Raw genomic sequence first — 22720 nt, 5'->3', positions numbered from 1 at the left:
TATCCAAACAATTGCCTTGTTGGTGCAATCCGTTCCAGAAACCTAAATAAGTATTTATTTTTTAAAAAAACAATTTTAAACTTAAAAATTATGTGTTTATATAAATAATTTTTTTAGCAATATAGATTTTGTTTGATAGATCTCATTAAGATCTTTTAAACGGTGCAAAAAAAATTGAAAATTTATTTTTCATTTGTATTATTTTTTAGTTTAAAAATGTGAAATAAACTCTTCTTGAATGTTGCAACTTGGAAGGGGAAAAAGCAATACTAATAACGAAGGTTCAATAGGCAACATAATTTGATCGTTAAAAAAGGCCAAGGTTTCGTTTCGTTTTTTGTTTTTTACTACTTTGCAACCATTTTCAAATTTGACAACCTTGGCTTAGTGGTTCAAGAATTGTGACTCAAGGGTTTGTTCTCTTTTAAAGTCTTAGGGGTTTATGACTTAAGTGTTATCAATTCTTTTGTAGTCAATCCATACTAGGGGTGTGCAAAAAAACCGAGACCCGACGAACCCGACCCGAAGGGTTTCGGGCGGGGCCGAACATGTGGTTCGGTCGGGTACGGGTGCAATTTTCCAAAAAAAATCAGTTTTCGGTTCGGGGCTCGGGGTGCTGTTTTTCTTACCCGACCCGACCAAACCCGACCTGACCAAAAAAATCGGTTACACGGACGGGTATCCCCCCTCCTTTGGTTCGGGTTCGGGTTCCAAAAAAGTGATACCCGACTGGCCGGGTCGGGTTCGGGGCCGAACCCGACCCGTCCGACCCGTGCCCACCCCTAGTCCATACCTGACTTTAATTGGGACCTCTACAAGTGAACGATGAGATTGATCCCCTAAGAATAATCAAAATGCGCGAAAACTAGTTCAGACACCTGAGTTATCAAAAAAATTTAAAACTTGACAATTTTTTAGGTCCTACATCAATTTTAAAGGTGAAATAAAAAATACTAGTAATTTTTACAAACTGTAGTACTCTGCCCCTTTTTATACAAACTATAGGTTCTAAAAAGTGTTTATTTTGTAAAGTTAATGAGTAAAATCAGTATATTTTTCATTTTGCCTTTAACAGTATATTTCATTTAGTGATTAAAGTGTAATGATGATGTCTCTATAGAGGATAAATAGAAAAAAATGAACGATAATGTCTCTTTAATAAGCTGGAGTGCTGGAATAACAATGGATTAACGAAGCTGGACACTTAAAGAATGGACGGAGGAAGTAGTATTTAAGAAAAAAAAGGGAATAAAGAGTTAGAAACAAATATCATTTAAAGTGGAAAATATACGTATGACAATGGAAATAAAAACCGGAGTTGCTAGGGGCACATTAGTTGTGCCACATCTCAGTCATATTCCTATGAGAGGCAGAGAGGTGTGGCTGATGTGTAGCACAACTAATATGCCTCCAGCGTTTTTTTTTATTCTGTAATTCGTTTTCCGCTCCTTCCCCTCCCTCCTGTCTGCACTCCATTCGCCCTGGTCCCAACCCAATCGCACGCGACACCAAACCCTCTCTCTCACCCAGCGACCACGCAGAATGGACTACCAACAACAGCCTCACCACTACATGCGTCCTCCGCCGCCGCCGTCCACGGCGGATCCCTACCACCACCACCAACAGCAACAACTCGGGCAGCCGCCCGTCCCTCCGCCGCCTGCCCCCTGGTACCCCGCCCAACAATTTCAGTACCACCAACCTCCCTCGCAGCAGCACTCTCCGCCCCCTCCACCACCCCACCACCCGCAGTGGGCCCCGCCTCCTCCGTATCCTGCGCCTCCTCCTTACCATGCGCACCCCCTCCACGACCAGTACCAACAACATCCTCCCCCGTACCATGCTAATCCTCAGATTCCACAATCGTATCCTCAGGTACCTGACTTATATAGGCTTTTATATTATGACCTCTCTTTTTTTTTTTTTGGTTCAGTTCTGTTTTTTTTTTTTTGGGGGGGGGGGGGGGGGGGGGGGGGGTGGGGTTTAAATGGTAGGGATTAGGTTCGAAGAGAGGTTATTGTTAGACGTGTTAGATTCGATTCCCCTGCCAGCAACTCTTGGGGCCGGCCACCTCATCCCACGCGTAAGTGTGTGAAAAAGGCTGTGAGAGGGGTTGCAGGGATTCATCCGAGCTATGCGCAAGCTGACCCGGGACACCTTGGATTACCCAAAAATGATAAAAAGTATTAGATTTGAAGATAAAGTTTATGGAGCTAGGTTTAGTTTCATATCTTCTGGTGAGTTTGTAATGATTTGTCTGAGTAATGAGCTTTTCTTTATCCTATGAGCTATGTAGGGTTTTGTTTAGCAGAAATAATGCTTGTTATTTGATTGCTGTTGTTTCTGTGGGATGTTAATGAGTTGGTTTAGAAAGGAGATTGTTAGGTGCATTACATTGGTTATATAGCCTATTGAGTGTTCTTTTTAGTGATAATTTGGTACCGGCAGTATGAAGATCAAGCTTCTAGATTTGGTAATTGCTTTCTTTTGTAAGCTATTTAGGGTTCCATTTCATAACATGAAACCCCCCCTCCCCTTTTCTTTGCTTTCTTTCTTTTTTTTTTTTTTTTTCAAGTTAAGGGCTGTTTTCTTTTGTTAAATGTTAGTTATTAGGTCCTAATAGAGGTGATTGTTGAAGCTAGGTTTAGTTTCAAATCTTTGTGATGATTTGTTGAGTAATGAGCTTTTCTTTTTCCTCTGAGGTACGTAGGGTTTAGTTTAACAGATTTACTCCTTTTTATTTGCTTGCTGTCATTTTTGTTAGATCTTAGGTGCATTACATCGATCATATAGCTGATGGTGTAACAACCCAAACTCTCAAACACCTCTACTTGTCTAATGAACCCAAACAAACAAATCGAAAGAGTTACGCCAGTAATTCAAATCAAGAAAGGCTTTTCCCCCACTTTCTTAATAGTTAACATAAATTTGCATATCCACCTTGTTACATATCCTTTCCAACCCATGACCCTACTGCCTAAGAGAACCCCTCCGGCTCTCCTCCTCTCCCCCCTTCAAAATACCCTTCTTTCCTCCTTTATAAAAAAAATTGGTGAGTCACCTCTCAAAGTTGTCTAAAGTGGACACATGTCCATTAGCTTTTCCAGTTCCTTTCTTCTCTCGTTTCTTCTTCCTTTCGTTTTTACAATGCATGGTTGCTCATGAGATGTTTGTCTCAATAGGTGACACATGGCTCTATTTAATTTCCATTTTTATTTTTGGTTTCATACTACAACCTTATCCTTTACACACACCCAGCATCACCACCTCACGTGCACACACATAACCCACACAATTGACACTTGTTTTAAGATATTCTATTCCCCAATTCCCACTTGTACCTACCATTTCCTTTATTACAAGTAATTGGATTTAAAGAACCATCAGAAACCCACTTTTTGAATAAATAATCCCGGTATTCAAAGTTCGGGTATTACAGATGGGCTGCTAGGCTTAGATTCCATTTTTCAAGCGAATTTGTTTGTGATTTGTTGAGTGGTGAAATTTGTTTTACATGGTACGTTAAAAATGACCTACGGCCATTGTGGATGTCAATAGTTTACCTATGCGTTTTTTGTAACTGGTGAGTTTCTGAGTTAGTGTTCTTTTTAGTGATAATTTGTTGGAGGCAGCGTGAAAATCTAACTTTTGTTTTCAACGACAAAGACTTCACTACCTTAGTGTACATATTAGCTGCTGTGACAGCTCTGAAGCAATGTAAAACTCGACTAAGGCTATATTAGGATCAAGAATTTGGGGAGGGATTTGCTGTGGGAAAATTAAAGGCAAGGGGAAAACACGTTGAATTTGTGGACATGACTTCCTACAAAAAATTTCCTCCACAAATTCTTATCCGAGCCCATCATAACTATGTAGCACGGACACGGATACGGATACGGATACGGACGGACACCGCAATTCTAAAAAAATGGGGATACGGACACGGTGGGGGACACGCCACGTGTATAAATAAAAAATAAATAAAAAAATGTACATATATATAAAAAAAATTATGAACCATTGTATATGAATAATTTCACAAATTGTATAAATTTTTTCCAAAGGGAAAATTATAGTTTAACCCAAATGTTTTGCATAATTTCATATTAACCCCCAAAAATTTAAAAAATATTGCATTTTGACCCCTAGCCGTGTCCCCGGCGTGTCCCCAGCCTTGTCCCTGCCGTGTCCCCTATCAAAAAAAAATAAAAATTATTGGACACGCCACATAGTGTGTCCAATACGTGTGGACACGGCGCCCTTTTGGAGTGTTGGTGCTACATAGCATCATAAGAGATTTTTGTCTCCCGTATTCTCGCATGCACCCTAGTGTGCCTGCTGACACTCACCCTGGCCTGGCACGGACACCCCAATAGTTCAGGAATTCAGCCATCCACTGGAGATGGGTATGCTTCCGCCTCTTTCTTTGCAAAAAATTTGAAAACATGTGTTGAAAAATTTCTAGAGTGCATGCAGAAAACATGTGTTAAAGAAGTGAAAAACTCATGGACAAATAATGATATTCCTATTTTCAACTTTCTTGGAGAAAACACAAAATGCATATTTCTTGTCTTATTGATGGCAGACAAATAGGAAATGCATCCAAATCAGAACTTAATTTTATTGCGCATTGTGAGGAAATCCATTGTTATATTGGCTTTTCAAAAGGCTATAGAATTCTCCACTTGTAGCTTAAATGGCCTCTTTCAAACGCAACAACTCTCTCCTGCCATTTCCCTCCGGCGTTGATAGTTCACCTTTTCCTCTCATAGTTACCCTTTTTGTGCAATTGCAAATAAAGTAGAATTACGGAATTCTTTAATTCCCTTGATTTGAAACTGGATATGCTAATAGTGAAAATTTAGGTGATGTATGTCTTTTGATGTTGTATTTGTCCACTTGGAATGTGTACAGTATGTTTCTTAAGAAAACTTGGTTCTTTCTAACTGTTGGATGTGATGTATCTTTTGCTTCTTGAAGACTGTTTTGTGGTGCATGCCGGTAAGGGTAATTACTAATTATTGTCAATCAATTTGCATGCGAACTAACAAGTAATGTTTTAACGTTTGTAGGATTGGGGCAATGCAAATTGGGGCCATCATCAAGGTTGGGAGTACCCAGGTCAGTTGATATTAGCAAATCTCTTTCTGGAAGTCATTTGTGTTATAACATGGATATATTTTCTTCACTTCCCTTAGTTGGATACCTATTGCAGTTTTTCTGTGAAATCTTTGAAGTACTTGTTTTGTATGCAAGTAACGTGTTGCATCGATGGATAGAAACATGATCATCAAATTAAAAAAGCCTACCTTCCCATTATGATGTTTGACATTTAGCTGGACGCAGATTGCACCTAGTACATAATTGCTATTTTTTCATGCCTGATGGAGTCTTGTAGTAACTTCATATGGAACTGTACGGAGCACTTTATATCCTAATGTTGTAACTTGTATTGGTACTACAGTTTATTGATTTTGAGACCTGAACCTGTTTGGCCCTTCATAAAGCTATGAAACATGATTGCATGGATTTAACAGGCCAATGCAGGGTATGGGTATTAATGAAAGAACTCCTACAAGCCTACAAATTTGAAACAAAAAGGATATGAGTGATGTTGTGGCAATGTAAATATGTGTGTATATGTTGGAGGATCATAAGGTATAGCCTTTCAGCTATCATAAATATAGAATGTGTGAAGAGAGTCATGGCTTGGTTTTGCCGTTTCCCTTAATATAAGCACTTATTGAAAAATCTATCAACGTATGTACGGATGTAAAAACATTGGATAATAATCTTGCTTTGCAATAGGAGATTGTTTCTTATTATAATATCAGAAGCTAATGTAAATGAGGGTGATGTTGAATGAACATGGTTTCTGGACTGAAATTTTATACGAGTTATCTTACCAGTGCTTAATTCTTTCTTCTTTAAAAACTGGACAAGAGGTCAACTTGGAAGAAATTATGACCTGCGAAGGTGCTAAAAGAATCGTTTACAGTTCACCCAACACAATTTTTTAGTGAAGCATTAGCCCAGGATTTATCTGCACCATGGCGTGAGTGGGGCTGTTAGGAAGGGGAAAAATCATCAGTGAAGGCCATCTTCAAAGATTGGATGCACTTAGTATGTTCAGAGGGTCCAATTGAGGATATTGACTTGTATCTATTTGACCAAGCATGTAAATGAATGTTTCACATCATGCTGCTTCATGTCTACCATGACACTGCTTTTGCTTTATTTTTTTCTTCATCTAGTACTAGAGGCATTTCCCTATTTTGTCTCATAAGTTATTGATTTTACCACTAAACTTTTCATGATTACTATATTGAAGTCCATCAAAATGAAGAAGATTGGGCCGCCAAGGCCAGAGCTTGGGCTGCAGCCAATGCTACAACTGATTATCAGCATTCACAGTCACAGAATTATCAGGATCAGTATCCACAAACTTCTGATCCTCACTATCCTGATGTTCTTCAACCGTCAAATCAAGCATCGAGTTATCAACAGTATCCACCTCCAGCTGCACCCTCACACAGGCCACATATGGCTCATTTGCAGGAGTCTGCATCCATCAGTGCTGGACAATCTTCTTTTGTTCCGGAAAATTATTTATCTTACAGTGCTAGAGATGGAAATTTGGCAGGAAATTCAAATGCTGTATTTCCTCCTCAAAAAAGTTCACCTACAAGCTCATCGGTTCATCTGCAGGAGGTACCTTCTAGTTATTCTTCTGTTACAGGTAATAACTCACTTGGCATATTTATTTTGGATGTGAAGCATATGCTCAAGAACTGCTTCTGTATCACTTGAATTTTATTTGTTGAAGAGTGTCTAAAGTCATTCAAGTTATTTTTAGATGATGTAAATCGTTTGCTGAAGTTGTTCGTGTTATTTTATTTGATGATATTGTGCGCTTCAGACCTCATGGATTTATTTTGATAGTAAATCTGATTGATATGTTCTTTCTGACGTCTGAACAACATAATATGTTATTTCTTCCTTCTGACTATGTTTCTTATTTTTTTATTTACCATTTATCGATGGAAGTGTTTTCCAATTTAGGCTTGGCCAGGAGGTGATGAGTTTTTTCTTAATCTCATGAAAAGTGTACATGCTTAATTTTCAATTTCTAAATCGTCATCGTCTGCAGCTGATAAGATTCTTCAGGACTGTTGCACACTTTCTCCTGCACTTTCCTCTGCCCTCACAAGATAGCAATATTTAGTAGGAGAAAAGGTTACATGTGAGCAATAACGGGTATTTTCTCAAGGCTATTGTTGTCAACTCAACAAGGCTTTGTTCCAGTTCGATAGGGTTGGGCTACATGATCCATGTCTTCCAGTTGGCTGTTGTTGGGAATCTTGGGATGGCAAATTGTTTTGTCCTATTACTTGATTTGCGCAATTCCCATGCTCATCATCCCAAGTTCCCAACGTTTATTTAACTGGTGGTTGCACTTTCCTGTGGTCAGCTAGTCTGTATGTCTGTTTGTGGAAGGCTTATGCAGCAAATGTTTCAGAATAATAAGATCGCTAATTTGCACCCTTTCGAAGATACCATTTTAGATGTTTATTTCCACTGGAACTAAATTCATAGTTGGTAATTTTTCTTGGCTGTCAGTTTTGAAGGTTTTTGTGGCCCAAAAACAATTAATCTGATGGTTTTCTGGTGCTTTGTCAAACTATTCAACCAAATTTCTGGTGACCCATACCAACTGCAATTGTGTTTTATTTAACTAGCCAAGCCATGGCTAATCGAGTTGCTCCAAGTAATAAACCGCGTGGCTACGATGGGCGGGATAGTGTGCTAAATATTAGTAGCTTCTAGATAGTAGTTGGTAAATAGGCTTGTTAAATACTAGTGTGTGCCAAACAGATGGTTCTTGACTAGTTCAAACAGTCATCACCATAAGGGTGCTGCCATTCAGTCCCATGGTCATGAATTGGCCAAATACTACAGAGAAGCCAGGTAAGGTGGCGGATAAAATGGGATTTTACACTTACAAATCCTTCGTATCCTGAATGATATGGGGGGAATATTGGTGCGTGTGTAACATGATTGACAATGGCACTCCAAGGATCTATGTAAGTGGAAGCTTTTTGTAACGTTTACTAGTTTGTATTATTTATTCTAGTGGATTAGAAAGGGGTGCAGTCACGTTGGTCGGTTGCTTGGGTACAAATTTATAATTGTTAGTGCACGAGCCTTTTTAAGTGGTTCTAGTAAATTTTGACTTGAGTTCCAAGCCTTCCTGAAATGTAGCTAGTGTTGGAGGGGATAATGATGTACACATAGCATGGGGTACAATGGAACCCCATGATCTATGTAATTGGAACCTTTTGTTGATTTTAGTCGTATAAATTTTCCTGGAGGAGTAAGAAGGGCGTGGTCACATAGGTCAGTTGGGAGAAATTGTACTACGTCTTGTTCAGTGGTTCTTATAAATTTTAACTTGAGTTTCAAGGCTTTCTGTGATTTTCATTTTTCTGAGATATTTCGAACTCTGCAAATAATTTATGCGCGGTGTACTTCATCACTAGTGATGTATGCAGAACAGAGTGGCTTAAAGAAATCCTTCAGTTAGATGATGTGCTTACCTGCTGCAGGGTGGGTTAGGCGATAATTGTATTTATGTCAGATTGTTTAGGACATTGTATAACAGTATCTATGCTACTTGAGCCATCTTTTGAAGATCGTTGTAATTTCAACTTCTAGGTTCTGCTATCCAATCAGAGCATTTTCAATTCTTGCTTGTTTGGTTTTTTAGATAGTAAGAATTCAAAAGTTTTGCTTTCTTACGCTTCAGAAACTTGGGCTTTGTCTGCACATAACCCAGTCATTGGATTTGTGGGTGACTGAAATATATTCACAATGCCTTGTTTAATTTTCCGGTCAAATGCCAGGTATAAAAGAGGCTGGAGATCAGAATGAACAGTTCTACAGGTCTTTTCCTTTGCCCGTTGATTCGAATCAAGCTCCGCACCATGTAAATCCGCCGCTGCCTGCCATTGGTAGATCCATTTCAATTGAACAACCCCATTATGCAGTTGGCAGCCAGTCAACCGAGGCCTCAACTGATCTTAGTGACCAGCCTTTAGTTTTTTCACATGGGTTTAATCATAATCGTGATCCACGTACTCAACCAAGCTACATTCATACTGATTCAGGGGCTGCTACTTCTAGCCATTCTTGGATTACCCCAGCTGTGCCTGGCACTGTTTTTCCTCCAATTCCCCCGGTACTCCAATCAGGACAACATATTTTCATTGTTAGTTGAATATTCTTGTTATCTTATGAATCTTGATATGGGTATGCTAATATTCATGTCATTCTTCACAGCATGATCCTCCGATACCATCTTCAGTTCCTGGACATTCTGCAGCGCTGTTTGGAAGGATGCCGGGACAAAGCTTCCAGCCTACGGTTCCTTCTGTTGGCACACCCTTTGGCATTGGCGCAGGTAGTGGACACCATCCAACAACAGTCTTTACTCCTGATGTTTATGGGGTTCCTGAACGCCCTAAAAAGGTAATTTTGCTATTTAGTATTTACTCCTAGTGACTTTTTGACGCAAATCCCCCTTGCTAATTGTACTACTTTGCTCCTTATACACTTGCATAGTTCCTGGAATTTTAGTCACATAATTATTCCCGCAATCTTTCCTTTTTTTTTTTTTTGGAAAATCCCAGGCTTCAGTACCTAACTGGCTTAGAGAGGAAATAATTAAGAATAAATCTGCAATTACGACGTCTTCGTTAGAGCACCCAAAGGAGGAAACTGAATCCATTGAAGATGAAGCTGTTGATAAATCTCTTGGGAAGGCTGATCAGGCAGATAGCAAAAGCATTGACTCTTCTAAATCGACTGAAGAAGAGGATGATGATGAGGTTTTTTTTGCTTATTGTTGATGCTTATTTCACATCTCTAGTGTTGGAAATTTTCTTTCCTGGATGAGTTCTATTCACTGGCTTAGTAGACAAGTTCATGATTTTTTGAACTTCCTTTTCGTGTGTGTGTGAAATTGAACTGCTGTTTTATCTCAATCTAGGATGACGTGGAAGCAGCTAGAACAGTTGCAATAAACCAGGAAATAAAGCGTATTCTTACAGAAGTTCTCCTGAAGGTTGCAGCTAGTTGATGACGTCAATATATTATGTTTCTTTGGGGGTGTTTTGACTTTTGTTTTCGAACAGGTCACTGATGAACTTTTTGATGAAATTGCAACAAAAGTTTTGAATGAAGATGATCTCACTGTTGAAAGTAATATATGACTTACAAGTCTTTTTCTGATTTATCATTTCTATTTGTGGTGTGAATATCAAGTTCTTGGATGACTCCCCTCCCTTCTCTAATTATTTTTATGCTCTATTTTTGTTGTTGTTGCAGTTGACCAAAATGTGGTTGGTCCAAATCCTAAACTATCCCCATCTGCTTCAGCATTTCCAACTCCCAAGGCTTCTGCAAAGGTTTTAGTTCCAGCCAAGGCTGAGGGACCTGAAAATGAAGATGGTAATGGAAAGTCTACATCTATGTCTCCTGGAGATGTGTTGGGTCTTGGTAGTTATGCCTCTGATGACGATGAGGATGACAATAATACTGTTCACCCGCAGCCAAGTACTAGAAAGCTTTCAGAAGAGAAACATTTAGTTGAAAATGGCAGGTCACAGGAAGAAACTGAAGGCCGTAAAGATCTGAGAAAAGAGGAGGGTGGAACTATCAAATTGGCTCCTAATGGGCACACAATTAGTAATGGTGATAGTGTTAATGAGCTGAGTGAGAAGAGAACAAGTAGAATGTCACCTGACGGTAATATTGGCTCCAGATATACGTCTAGGACAGTCGTCGGAGCTGAAGAAGATGAGGATAACTTTCGCAGGGATAAAAGGCTGGAGAGCGGTGATGCCTCCAGGACAGATCATGTTATTGGGGAAAAGGCTGTGATAACTGAATCGCCACTTGATAATACGAATTCCAAAAAGCAAGTTATGGATGAAGCTCGTGGTAAAGAAACCAGAAATAAACAAGATAAAGATGATACGCATGGTCAAGTCAAAAGGAGTTCTTATGGAAAAGATATTGTCAAGGAAGCAGCTAGTGGTAAGGGTAGAACAGATGAGAGGGAAGATGAGAGACGTAGAAGGCAGGATGAGAGGCATATGAAAAGGGAAAGGGAAAGGACAGACGATAGGAATGGTTCAAAAGAGAAAATGAAAGAGCAGGGTGGTAACTCGCGGGAGAAAGCAAAGGAATCGGATTCAAGGAAAAGGTCTATTCATCCTGATGTTAAGGAGGATAGGAAGGAAAAAGAGAGGGACAGAAGAGCTAATGCTGAAGATGATGGTGATAGAAGAAGAGAACTCACAAAGGATGAGAAGGGAGAAAGATCAAGACACAGGCTTGCTAGTGAATCAAGTAGACATAAGAGGCGTCGTTCTTCTTCAGTTGGCAGTAGAGGTAAAAGCAGCAAGGACAATTCAGTGGTTAGTCATGCCAATGACTCTAGTGAGGAATTGTCGGATGATTCTAAAAGGTTAATCATCAGATCTGTCATCTTTCACTGGTATTCTGCTCTCATTCTGCAATGTAGTTTCTTATATTCTGCTTTGCTGCAGGAAGCTGCATTCGAAAAGGCGCAACTTATCACCATCACCTAACAGGTCTAGGAGAAGGTATTCAGTTTTTCTGAATTCTAGTCCTTCTTCATCTTCTTCTTTCACGGTTTCACCACATTTAAGCATGTACATATACATTCTCGGACCAACCTAAGCCTTGTGTCCCAATCTATTGGTTTGTATGGCAATTTGACTGACCCCATGGTAGGGAACTTAACAATAGTCAATTGTTCAACATGCGATTGAATAGCATGTACTTCCAAAATGAAATAGGAAAATAGCTAATATTTGTGTAACGGCCCCAATGTGCTTATCAAAAGGAAAAAGAAAGAACCATGGTAAGCTAAGGGTGATACTGATACCTGTGCTAAAGGGTGCATAAAGCTTGCTGATGCAATAGAGTGAAAAGCTTCATTTTTTGGATCAAGTATATAGCACTGAGCTACGCCACCATCTAGACACAAAATATCCACGTAATGGTGATACCTGTACGAAACATTTAGTATCCCATTTGTACCACTCAATTTTATTAGGTGGATTGATCCCTGTTTCTTGTATGCTGGAACTAGCTGAGCACGAAAAAAGATTTTGCTTAAGTCACAACGAACTGAACCAAGCTCGAGCATGTTGAGACAAAGCTTGAGCAACTGGCTTTGATCGATTTGTTTTCATGCTTATTTGCTAATATCTGATAAACACGTATCCTCTCCTCAATCCTATTGGTATTCTATTCTTCACTCTGCCACAGAATGTTCCTTGCTTTTTTCTTGGTTGGAATATTGTCATTTTGAATATATTCTATAGCTGTATTTTGGTGTTTGGAGTCACTCTGATCTTTTCTGGCTCTTGTAGTTCTGTGTTTTTGGAATTCTGACTGGTTGCTGCTTTGTGACCTTTCAATGGAGAGATGCAAGCACTATTGGGTTTCAAATAAAATATTTTCCCCTACTGTCATGTTTCATGGGTGTGATTTTCTTTCTTGTCTGTTGGTTTCCATTGCAGTTGAGGATGTTTTAAGACTTTGTTCTTGGTAATAGTGACCTTGTTGGCTGAGATATAGTTTAGGTCTTGGACATTGGCTGTCTTTACTGCTTGCTTTACCAATTTTAAGGTATTCATGATATGGTAAGATATCTTTTTGGGATCTGACATTTTGGTGCAGTGACTAGAACCGGGTATAGATTGGTCCTCGACTCCTCGATAAACTTTGCAGTTGATAATGTTATACGTGGGGCAGATCTGATTTCATATTGATAACTAGCTTTTTACCCGAATTATCATTGGCTGTTTGTTCTCTGATCTTGTTTTTTGCTTTTGTTCACATGGACAACTTCCTATAAAAAGACTTCGTCTTGAACGTGATTTTATGGTGTTGTCTTAATCAAGCCTTGTTCCTTAAGACTGTTTGTGAAAGTTTCTTGGTTGGTAATATTTTATAAATTCATCTCAACTACCATAACTCATATTCTAAACTCATCCCAACTACCATAACTCGTATTCTAAACTCAACTACTGAAACTTGTGGTTCAACTACTTGTGTTAGTTGTCCTCCATAATATAACCTTTGGGTTTGTATGAAGATTTTGTACGTAAATATAAATATTTTTGTTAGCTGTGGGGCTTTTCTTCTTTTAGAAGATTTTCTCTGAATGTTGTTGATTTGGTGTTTTTAATGGAAACATAACACTTTAACTTGGGAGTTATAATACAAGGGGCATTACGAATGTTAACAATTTGGTTTTCACAAGTGTTGTGGATAGTTGGATAGACCAAAAATGTCAAATACGAAGATTTCTTCCCATCTGTTGGTTCTACAAGGGCCAGCATGAATTGCCAGATTCGACAGGGGTTTTGATTTCAAAACCTGTGGGAGGTCATTTCTAGTATCTGAATGCAACATGTGGTGCAGGGATTACTATCAGTTGCATAAAACATGGATACCAATACCTTGGGAGATGTGGTAATACTGTATTGCTAATCCTCTCACTATTAGGCCTGAAAGTTATGCGTTCTATGAGCGCTTATATCGTTCGGTCAATCAAACATAGCTTAAGAGTTTTGGCTCACGTGTCTTTGTTGATCGTATTTCCTTTTCTTTTTGTTAATTTTATGATAATGGTGGTAGTCAATCTTATTGGATGACATTCGATCGCATCGGAAGCAGAATAGGTTATGGCAATCCAGCCAATCCTCCTATAGTTGGCTCTGTGCAAGGCTGAGCCTTAGCCTATCTAATTACTGTACATTTTGATTCACTGGCTTAGTATGGAATGTTTTCGTTTCTAGACAAGATTCGCGGTCTCCACATAGCAAGCATTCTCAGCGCAGGCATTCTCCCTACTCTTCTCTTGAGACTACAAGGTATGATACTTCTCAGTCTTTAAGGTTACGATTGTGTTAATGTACTTGTGGCACCATCCATCATCTTAACAATAAGCAACTCAGGTGATAAGCATCAAGTCTTGGACGTTTGCCTTAGTGTTTTCTAGTTGGTAACTGTTGCAATCTATCGCAGGAGGAGGAGATCAAGGTCCAGGTCACCTGTTCGTCGACAAAGATGATTGGGAAGGACGTAGTCTACAAATGCTTCACATTGGTGCGGGAAACTTCAGTTTGAAGACATAATTTGCTCCACAAACTGAGATCTATCATACATCAAGGATGCAAAGACACAGGTTTTGCGTGACAGGGTATTCCAAGTTGTTGTCGTTGAGGGGAATAGAAGAGGTCCTATGTCATCTATGTATGCATGGGTAAGAAGCTTGGGTTCGACATTATGATGCATAGTGTTGGTTCTACATTGACATTATGATGCATAATCTTCGACATGGTTGTATCATGTATGTCTTCACTCACATATTGGATGGAAAACTGTATATTTTTTGTTTTGTGGGATCAGGGTTGCATGTCTATTTTCCGTTTTCACTGTTATATAGATAGGTGGATTGGATATGTTTTCATCAGCAGTTGTTTCATAGTTTTGGTTCGCATCTACCTGTATCAAGCACTGAGTGAATTACAAATCTGAGATTTGTTTCGCATCCTTATGGGCCATATGGAGTTTGTTTCAGATGTTTGGCTTTAGTGGATGATTATATCTTGTCAGTTGTGGAACGTTAATTTCCTTGGGGCCCAACTTTTGCTTGCTTGATTTCATTAGAAGTTTGGCCCGCCGAGTCACATGATCTATATGCATGATTCTCTAGGTGCCTGGGTATCCCACTCGAGTGAAATTTGTAAACATCCCAGATCAAAAAAAGAAGTTTGTAAACATTAGCTGGGAGAGGGTGTTAAACAGATTATAACTCTATCTAGATCAAGTTAAGTTACCTGCGAACTACTCTTATGATTACGGTACTTCTACTCCTATCTACTGCTACTCGTACTAGGATTATTTCTGCTCTATATTTTGGAAATATTGGAAATGTGTAAAATTGAAGTGTTATGGCTTTGAACCTCTTCCTCTGGAACCACTGCTATCTACTTATAGATGCTAGCTTAATATCTGTCAAATTCAGTTATTCCTTTTACTTTGTGTGTGTGATACCCACGTTCGCCATGTGTGCTAACACTTTAGGTTCTTTGAATCGGTCTTCTAAGGTTTCAATTCCGCTCGTGGATGCGATTACCCTAGACATTGGCAGTTTCATAACCATCTAGAACTGCCCATGACTCTGTGTTATCTGTGATTTTCTTTGAGAGTTAGAATATTCAATCCCTGCTTAAAGTATTCATGGGCTATTAGAAGTAGAAAGAACAGTGGTGGGATTCTCCCCGATAGAAAAAGTTTGCAGTCCATTCGATAGTGACAAATGGATTTTTAGAAGCTGTATGCAATTTGGCACATGTCCATCTTTTAAGCTTAGCTAGTCGGTCACGATGGTGTGCTTCTCCTTCTCTAACCGTTCAGGGCACACATTGCAATATTACCGGGTGCATGCTTTGATATGTCGGCATACCCCCCACACTAGCGTTGTTCCGCGGCTGAACAATACTGGTGGAAGCTACCATGACGTTGGTTACGATTTCCAAATCTTTGTCTCGAACCCTTGTTTTGAGTCTTTGTTAGAGAGTACAAACACGAGTTGGGTTCCTGCACAGATTGCCGCACTTCTTCTGCGCATGGTGACCGTTGTGTCCTTGAAAACAGGCATCCAGCTATCGCAAGCATGGGGCGTCAGTGGAAATCAGTCTTGAAGAGACAAATGTCAAACGCTGGCCTTGACCGCAAACTGATCTTTGCATATTCAGGTTTCCATTCCATAACATTTGGATTTTGGCATTCTGTAAGTGCCAATTTTGAATCTGATTCCATATTGGATTCACTTTCTTCTTACTATTTATTCTGAGAGTATGATTTACCAAGTTATCACAGAACCCCTAGGCTGCACCGCCCGTGAATCCAGCACATAATCCAATAGGTGGTGGTGGTGGTCCAATAACAAATCAGATCGTCACTGTGAAACTGGGCCCTTTAGTTCAACCAATGGTCAAGATTTCATCTTGTCAATGGATGGGTCAAATTTGCATGAGGCCTTGTTGAGATCTAGACCAACGGTACAACAGACAGGGCTGCCGACACGCGAATTAGCTTCTGAGGTCGAGCAGTCTCAATTTTACTGTAGGATTTTCGAATGAATGTTGGGTTGGGCCACCTTGAATGGTGTGAGCTGCATGCGGGGAGACCCGCACGTACGGTTTTTGGGAGGATCTGGTCGAAAGACCGGCCGGCGCCAACCAATGGTCTAGATTTTATCTTGACAATGGATGGGTCAAATCTGCAGGAGGCCTTGCTGAGATCTCGACCATTGGTTGCCGAATGGAGTCATGGACGATTCGGATTGCGCACTACACCCCCGGTTCCAGATCGCTGCTAAGGGTTTGGGACTTATTGGCCTCTACGATGCCATTATAATAAATTTGATTAGGTCTCTCCTTTTTTCCCCAATCAAATGGATACATTACATGTAAAAATTATCTATGATTACTACAACGCCCAGAATATGTGTTCCAAAACACCTTCGAACAGAGGAAACAAGAGTATCAACTGGAACAGGTCAAATAAAAGTAAAAAGCCAGTTCCCTATTTTGAATTCTAGAACCAGTGATTCACATTACTTGAAATCTAACATAAGAAACTAACCCTGATCATCATTGTCAAAAACACTTGACAGGTTTTAAAATTCCCACTTCAAAAAATACTCTTGACTGACTTGTCAATTAACCACAGATACAAATTCAAACTGTTCTCCATACAACACTTTCACAGTACAAAAGAAGACAACAACTTAGTTGAAATCCAAGTATACAAAACTGATAAGAAAGCCCCGATGGGTATCGTCACAACCCACGACGCCACAATCTCCCTCACCGTCTCTGCCCGGACTCTGTTTAGTCCCCTCGCGAACCCCACCCCCATCACCGCCCCCACCAGCGTGTGCGTGGCCGATATCGGCAGCCCCAGCTTGGACGCAAACAGAACCACGGAAGCCGCGGCAAATTCCGCGGCGAAACCCCTCGTGGGGGTTAACTCCGTTATCTTCTTTCCAATGGTGGCTATCACCCTGTACCCCCACATCGTTAAACCAGCCACTATGCCGAACCCTCCCCATGCTAACACGTCGTGTGGGATCACAATCTCGGCCCCACCGGTCCCGCCCTGGAGGATTGCTAAGGCTGCGGCTAACGGCCCGATGGCATTGGACACGTCGTTACCGCCATGGGCGAAGGACATGAAGCAGGCAGACATTACCTGCAGTGGCAGAGCCATGATTTGGGGTGGCAGTGTATAATAATAGTCCCCTGTTGAAGTTAAATATTCTCCATACAAATATAAAGAGAAATATTACGTGTAAAATGAGTAAAATACTGGTCATTATTATTTTTCTTTAAAATAAAAGGCTTGATTCAATTCTTCTATCGCCTTATGATTCGAACCAATCATCTTTTAATCACTATTTTTGCATGAAAAATCAAGTTATTTGGATAAGTGTTTAGTTTATAAGTACGGAGTATAAAATTGCACTATTTATGAAACCGGGGTGGCATGTGCCACTCCCCTGAATTTACCTGCATGTAGCCGAACACGCCGTAGACGATCTCGAGTTGGGCGCCTTTTGGGCCGGCCACGTCGGTGAGCAAGCCGATGGGCTTGGGTTGGGCAGGGTTGTGGGGTTGGGTTGAGGAGGGGTTGGGTGAGTTGAGGAGGAGGAGGTGGCCGAGTTGTCTTCGGATAATTCGGTTGACTAAGAAGGCGGCGGCGGTGCCACATGAGAGGGCTTGGAGGAGAGCTAGAGGGAGGGTTTTGCTGAGGGGGAAGGCGGCGAAGGAGATGCTGGTGACGCCGATGAAGACGGAGATCGGTGCGGCGGCAGCGGCTGCTTGGCCGGGGTTTGGAGCGCTGTAAACGAACTGATCATAAACGCAGAAGAGGTTAGAATTGCTCATTTTAACTTTTCAAAACTCATGCGCTTGATACTGCTACTACTCTGCCATTTCCTAACATAAAAAATTGGATTTTTTAAAATAATTTCTCAATTGTTTTTATCTCATTGAGAACTTTTTTTAGATGCTATCAAAAAACTAAAAGTTACTTTCATATTATTTGAAATTAAGAATAGCACAGAATCCCAGGCATACAAAAGTTGACGTGATTAAGTTGGAATTATAAAGTTGGACACTTAAAAAAGTGACGGACGGAGTAGGAGACAATATTGTGTATTCACATGTACGAAACAGAGAAAGGAGGGCGGGCAAATAGTAGAAAAGTAGTAGAGCCTAAAATCCAAGTAGCATACAAATATTGATTATAGTCATGTAACATTCTTTTATTTATTAGATGAGTTGAGGATATGAAAACATCTTGGGAATGTTTTTTATAAACTAGTTCTCTTTCGAAAAATATTTTAAAAAATGTGTTGGGTTCCACATGTATAGTGTGTGATCCTCTTGTATTGGGTGGTGCTGAACACATTTGTGTCTGGATATGTGCCTTTGTATGCGTCTGCGTTGTTAAATTTTGAGTGCTTTGGGCTTTTGATTTTATAAGGTTTTGAATAAGAATTCTAGTTCAATGAGAGCATACCCTGCGGATAAATTTGTAGACGAGAAATGAGACAAGTGCTCCCATTACAGGTGAGATCACCCATGAAGAAGTCACCCTTGCCAGTGAACTCCAGAAGACAGCTCCAGGTCCCCCATAGACAAGCCCAAATCCAACCATGGATCCTATGATGCAGTGTGTCGTGGAAACAGGCCAACCGTAATATGACGCCACCTGATGAAAGTAAACCACCTAAGATGTCGGTAACCCTAATTTGGATTGAAGAAAACCCGGAATGAAGCAATACAAATTTGAATATGAAGTGAATAAGTTCGTACGTACTATGCAAAGAGCTCAAATCCTTAAGGGAAGGTTATTGCGATGCTCTCGACCTTTTTTCCGAAGATATTACTACTGTCAAAAGGGCTAGCTACTTGGATACTAACTCTAGACTCTTGGAAAAAAGAGTTCTGCTTTTGGATATTTATTCATGAAAAATAGCACCTTATCCTATTTGATATTCAGGCCCTTGAGGGAACATCTTTACTTGGATACTACCTCTGATGACAGAGGATATGTTAATGTTATCGGTTAGCTCATGACATGTATCTTTATCCGTCTGTAGCAACTAGCAAGTCATGATTCAGCATGCTTAGAAAAATAAATTCATTGCTCCGTTGAAGCATTTTCCTGGAGATGATTAAGCTCAAGGAACAAAGAGGTTCATTGGTCTGATAGTTTCGAGGGAAATTAAAGCTCACCATCACCAACGGTATCGTTTCATTGTGCTTTTAGGCCTTAACCAACTTTTTAAGCCATACAGTAGAGTTAGGTTCAAAGGATTAGGAAATTTGAATTTCTCTGGTACTAATTGTTACCATGATCACATCAAGTGATGCTCATAGTCTGGAACTATTCCCTTCCTAATTTTCCGCTCCTCTGTGATTACCTGCCTAAATACTTCTAGCTGCAAATTAACTCCGGGATATTGTCATATTCTTCTTCTTGTCTACTTCCTTCTCTGTTCATCGACAATATGAGTAGCCCACAAATAGAAAAAAGACAATCAGGTTGAAGATTACAACACAGATCACTCAAAGCTTATACAGGTGCCCTCAGTACTAAATAAAATGCAGAACTGCAAAATTGCTTTCAATATGCGTCTAACTGAAAAGCGCAAAATGAAAGCTGAAGCACACTCAAAAGGTCATCTTCCATGGGGAAATAAATCATAAAAAGTAAGTACTTTTAATTCTCAAGTGAGAACTATAATTAAATCCCGGCCACGATCTCATGATCATGGTTCCACACTTGCCTGGTAATTCCCATAATAGTCATAGCCATTCCTTATATCTTCCATTCGGAATGCAGCTTGCTTAAAATTTGTTTCAATTTACTGTTTTTCTGGTTCATTGAAGCTACGAAATCATTGACAATGAATGTTGGAGGAAGCAATTATACTAGTCCAAAAAAAAATACAAAATAGAATTTTAGTACTTGTTATGCCATTTATCTGACAAGAGGCATGCCTTGTATAGCAGGGTATCAAAGTCATTTCACAACACCAGTCTTATTTTCCCTTCCACTGCTAAATCACCAGTATATTAGCAAATATAGTTCCCCACAATTCAATCACTATGCATGACAAACATGGTTACTGAAAAGAGAGCAGAAAGGAAACGTACCTGCAACCAAGTACCAGCAGCAGCCAAAGAAGAAAGCAATCCTGCGAAAAGCAACATATCCTTCCCTTGAAAAACACTAGCAACAAGTATCCCTTTCTGCATTGTACTAGTCACATGAGTCCCCATTAGAAAAGCCCCAGAGAACTCCAACACCGCCGCCGTCAACACCGCCTGCTGGAGGGTCAAGGCCCCGGACCCGACCGATGTCCCCATGGCATTGGCAACATCGTTTGCCCCAATATTCCAAGCCATGTAAAACCCAAGCAACAGAGTTACATAGGAGAGCAGCTTAGTCTTCAACCCCAACCCCTGAGCCAGAGACTTCATGAAAAAAGGAAGTGTCAGAGCACCAATTGCTATGCAAATCGATATGGCTGATGCTCTGCTAGATGATATGTGAAAGGCCTGGGCCATTCCTCCTCCGGATGATGGTTCCGCATCGGGTTTCGAAGCTTCTTGATTCTCTTGCCCTTCTTCACCTTCTGCATAAGAGGATAAGGCGGCAAAAGGGAGTGTGATTCTACTTGATTTTGGTCTTAAATTTGAAAGAGAGATTTTGGGTAGAGGTTGGTTTTGCTTTAAAAGGAAAGAAGATGTGTTACTAGGGACTAATGAAGAAGAACAAAATTTGGGGAGATAGAGGTGGTAGTTATGGAAGAGGAGAGCTTGTGGATTTGTGGTGTTTCTGGCAGAAGATAAGCAATAAGAGGGAGTCATGACTTGATAGGAGGAGGACTGAGAGGATGGAGAGAAAGTTGAGGAGAGGGGAGAGAGAAAGGAATAAGGGATTATTCAGGTCGAATCTTGGGCCATGGAATGTAGAGGTGGAGGAAGAGGAAGAGTAGGTGGTGGAGGAGGAAGAATGGAGGAAGCGTATTGTGCATTCTTTGGATTGATTTTGGAATTTTTTTTTTCTTTTGGTGTGGATAAAAAGGGGAGTGGAGGGTGGAATTTGGCTGCTTGTTTTGGTCAGATTTGAACGAGTGGTTGGTAGTGTGTTTTCAAGGGGATTCCTTCAAACCCCACACCCACAAGTTTTAATTCCTTTGTAATTTGGATAAACAGAGATTTAGATACCCATATACTAAAAATCCTATTGGTACCGATGGTACCGTAGGAAAAATGCACCGGACGGCCAATCCGAGCCGTCCAAAAATTTTAAAAAATAAAATCGAGTGGGCTTATGCTAGAATCAATGGCATCCGAGGTGTGTAGGGTACTTGATCCGAGCACCCATTTTTCGTGTATATACACGTATATACATATTTAGACGAAAAATGGGTGCTCGGATCAAGTACCCTACACACCTCGGATGCCATTGATTCTCATGCGGGGCCCACTCGGTTTTGTTTTTTAAAATTTTTGGACGGCTCGGATCGGCCGTCCGGTGGCCGTCGGTGCATTTTCTCTACGGTACCAATAGCAGTATATACTATTATCTACTACAGGAAAGTGAAAGCCCAAGAGAGGGACAGATAGCCATACTCCCAAGTCTCCATTGGAATGCTACTTCTTCATTGTCAAGTGGAAGGAGGAAATTACAACCAAGTTCACCATATATAGTCTTGCAATTAGGTCATTGCTTCTCTCTCCATAAATTCATAGGGTAACAGAACAAAAACTTTAGAACCACACACAAAGTATACACACACTCGTACCATGTGTAGGGTGTGAGCACAAGTATTTGTGCAAGCATATGTGGGACTAGCATTGCTCGTAGAATAAACTTACAACAAAGAAAAGATTATTCAATAATTCTAGGGACACATCCACTCACACACCCAAACACACACCCACCACTCACATGAGTGGTGGGTCCCACACACACTACACACATGTGTAGTGTGTGTGGGACCCACCACTCATGTGAGTGGTGGGTGTGTGTTTGGGTGTGTGAGTGGATGTGTCCCTAGAATTATTGGTGATATAAAATGGCTAAGGTCGAAAGTTTGAATATAAGTGGATGACAAAATGATTAGCATAAGCAAGCAACAAAGATACCTCAATTCTAATTTGTTAAAGCGCTAATCCTCTGGTGACCATTTCTAGTGACCACATTTTGAATATCATGTGACGTGTCATCACTGTATTAGTAGATGATGGCAATCAAATGTTTTTGTACTTAATTTTCCAGATTCACTTTTCAATTTTACCAAACAAAACCTTAATTATTGTTCGTAATTAACCACAAAACGAAACGAATGAGTATATCAATGCTTTTGGACAAAAAAAGGGCGGGTGTTTTGTTTCCAAAACATGCTCTCGGTAGTCGCGTTCCACAAACACGTTTAGGTACTTATCTTTCCTGCAAAAGCGTGTTGCAAGGGCACGCTGTCTGCCTATGCCCCTTAAACCCATTTCTCCTTTTCCAAGTTGTATAT

General features: G+C 40.3%; 2 protein-coding genes across 3 annotated transcripts; one reads left to right on the top strand and one right to left on the bottom strand.

Annotated features, from left to right (window-relative positions):
• Nucleotides 1-1431: 1431 nt before the first annotated feature.
• Nucleotides 1432-14682, top strand: LOC131311940 (uncharacterized). Of its 2 annotated transcripts, none has more exons than XM_058339594.1 (12): nucleotides 1432-1875; nucleotides 5073-5121; nucleotides 6347-6739; nucleotides 8904-9238; nucleotides 9340-9528; nucleotides 9690-9887; nucleotides 10049-10123; nucleotides 10194-10260; nucleotides 10387-11530; nucleotides 11613-11669; nucleotides 13899-13973; nucleotides 14128-14682. In XM_058339594.1, exons 1-12 carry the CDS (start codon nucleotides 1543-1545, stop codon nucleotides 14171-14173), a joined length of 2961 nt encoding a protein of 986 aa, XP_058195577.1. In that variant the 5' UTR covers nucleotides 1432-1542; the 3' UTR covers nucleotides 14174-14682. The 2 variants fall into 2 exon arrangements, with proteins under 2 accessions (XP_058195577.1, XP_058195576.1); XM_058339593.1 differs by having other exon boundaries at nucleotides 6332-6739.
• Nucleotides 14683-16766: 2084 nt separating this feature from the next.
• On the bottom strand, nucleotides 16767-21354 carry LOC131311010 (inorganic phosphate transporter 2-1, chloroplastic). The gene is made up of 4 exons (XM_058338315.1): nucleotides 20340-21354; nucleotides 18697-18888; nucleotides 17682-18023; nucleotides 16767-17364 (listed from the first exon to the last, which is right to left on the bottom strand). Exons 1-4 carry the CDS (start codon nucleotides 21054-21056, stop codon nucleotides 16876-16878), a joined length of 1740 nt encoding a protein of 579 aa, XP_058194298.1. The 5' UTR covers nucleotides 21057-21354; the 3' UTR covers nucleotides 16767-16875.
• Nucleotides 21355-22720: the final 1366 nt, after the last annotated feature.

This window comes from Rhododendron vialii, chromosome 12a (genome assembly GCF_030253575.1).
Source record: "Rhododendron vialii isolate Sample 1 chromosome 12a, ASM3025357v1".
Lineage (NCBI taxonomy): Eukaryota > Viridiplantae > Streptophyta > Magnoliopsida > Ericales > Ericaceae > Rhododendron > Rhododendron vialii.
This window is presented reverse-complemented; position numbering and strand designations above follow the sequence as displayed.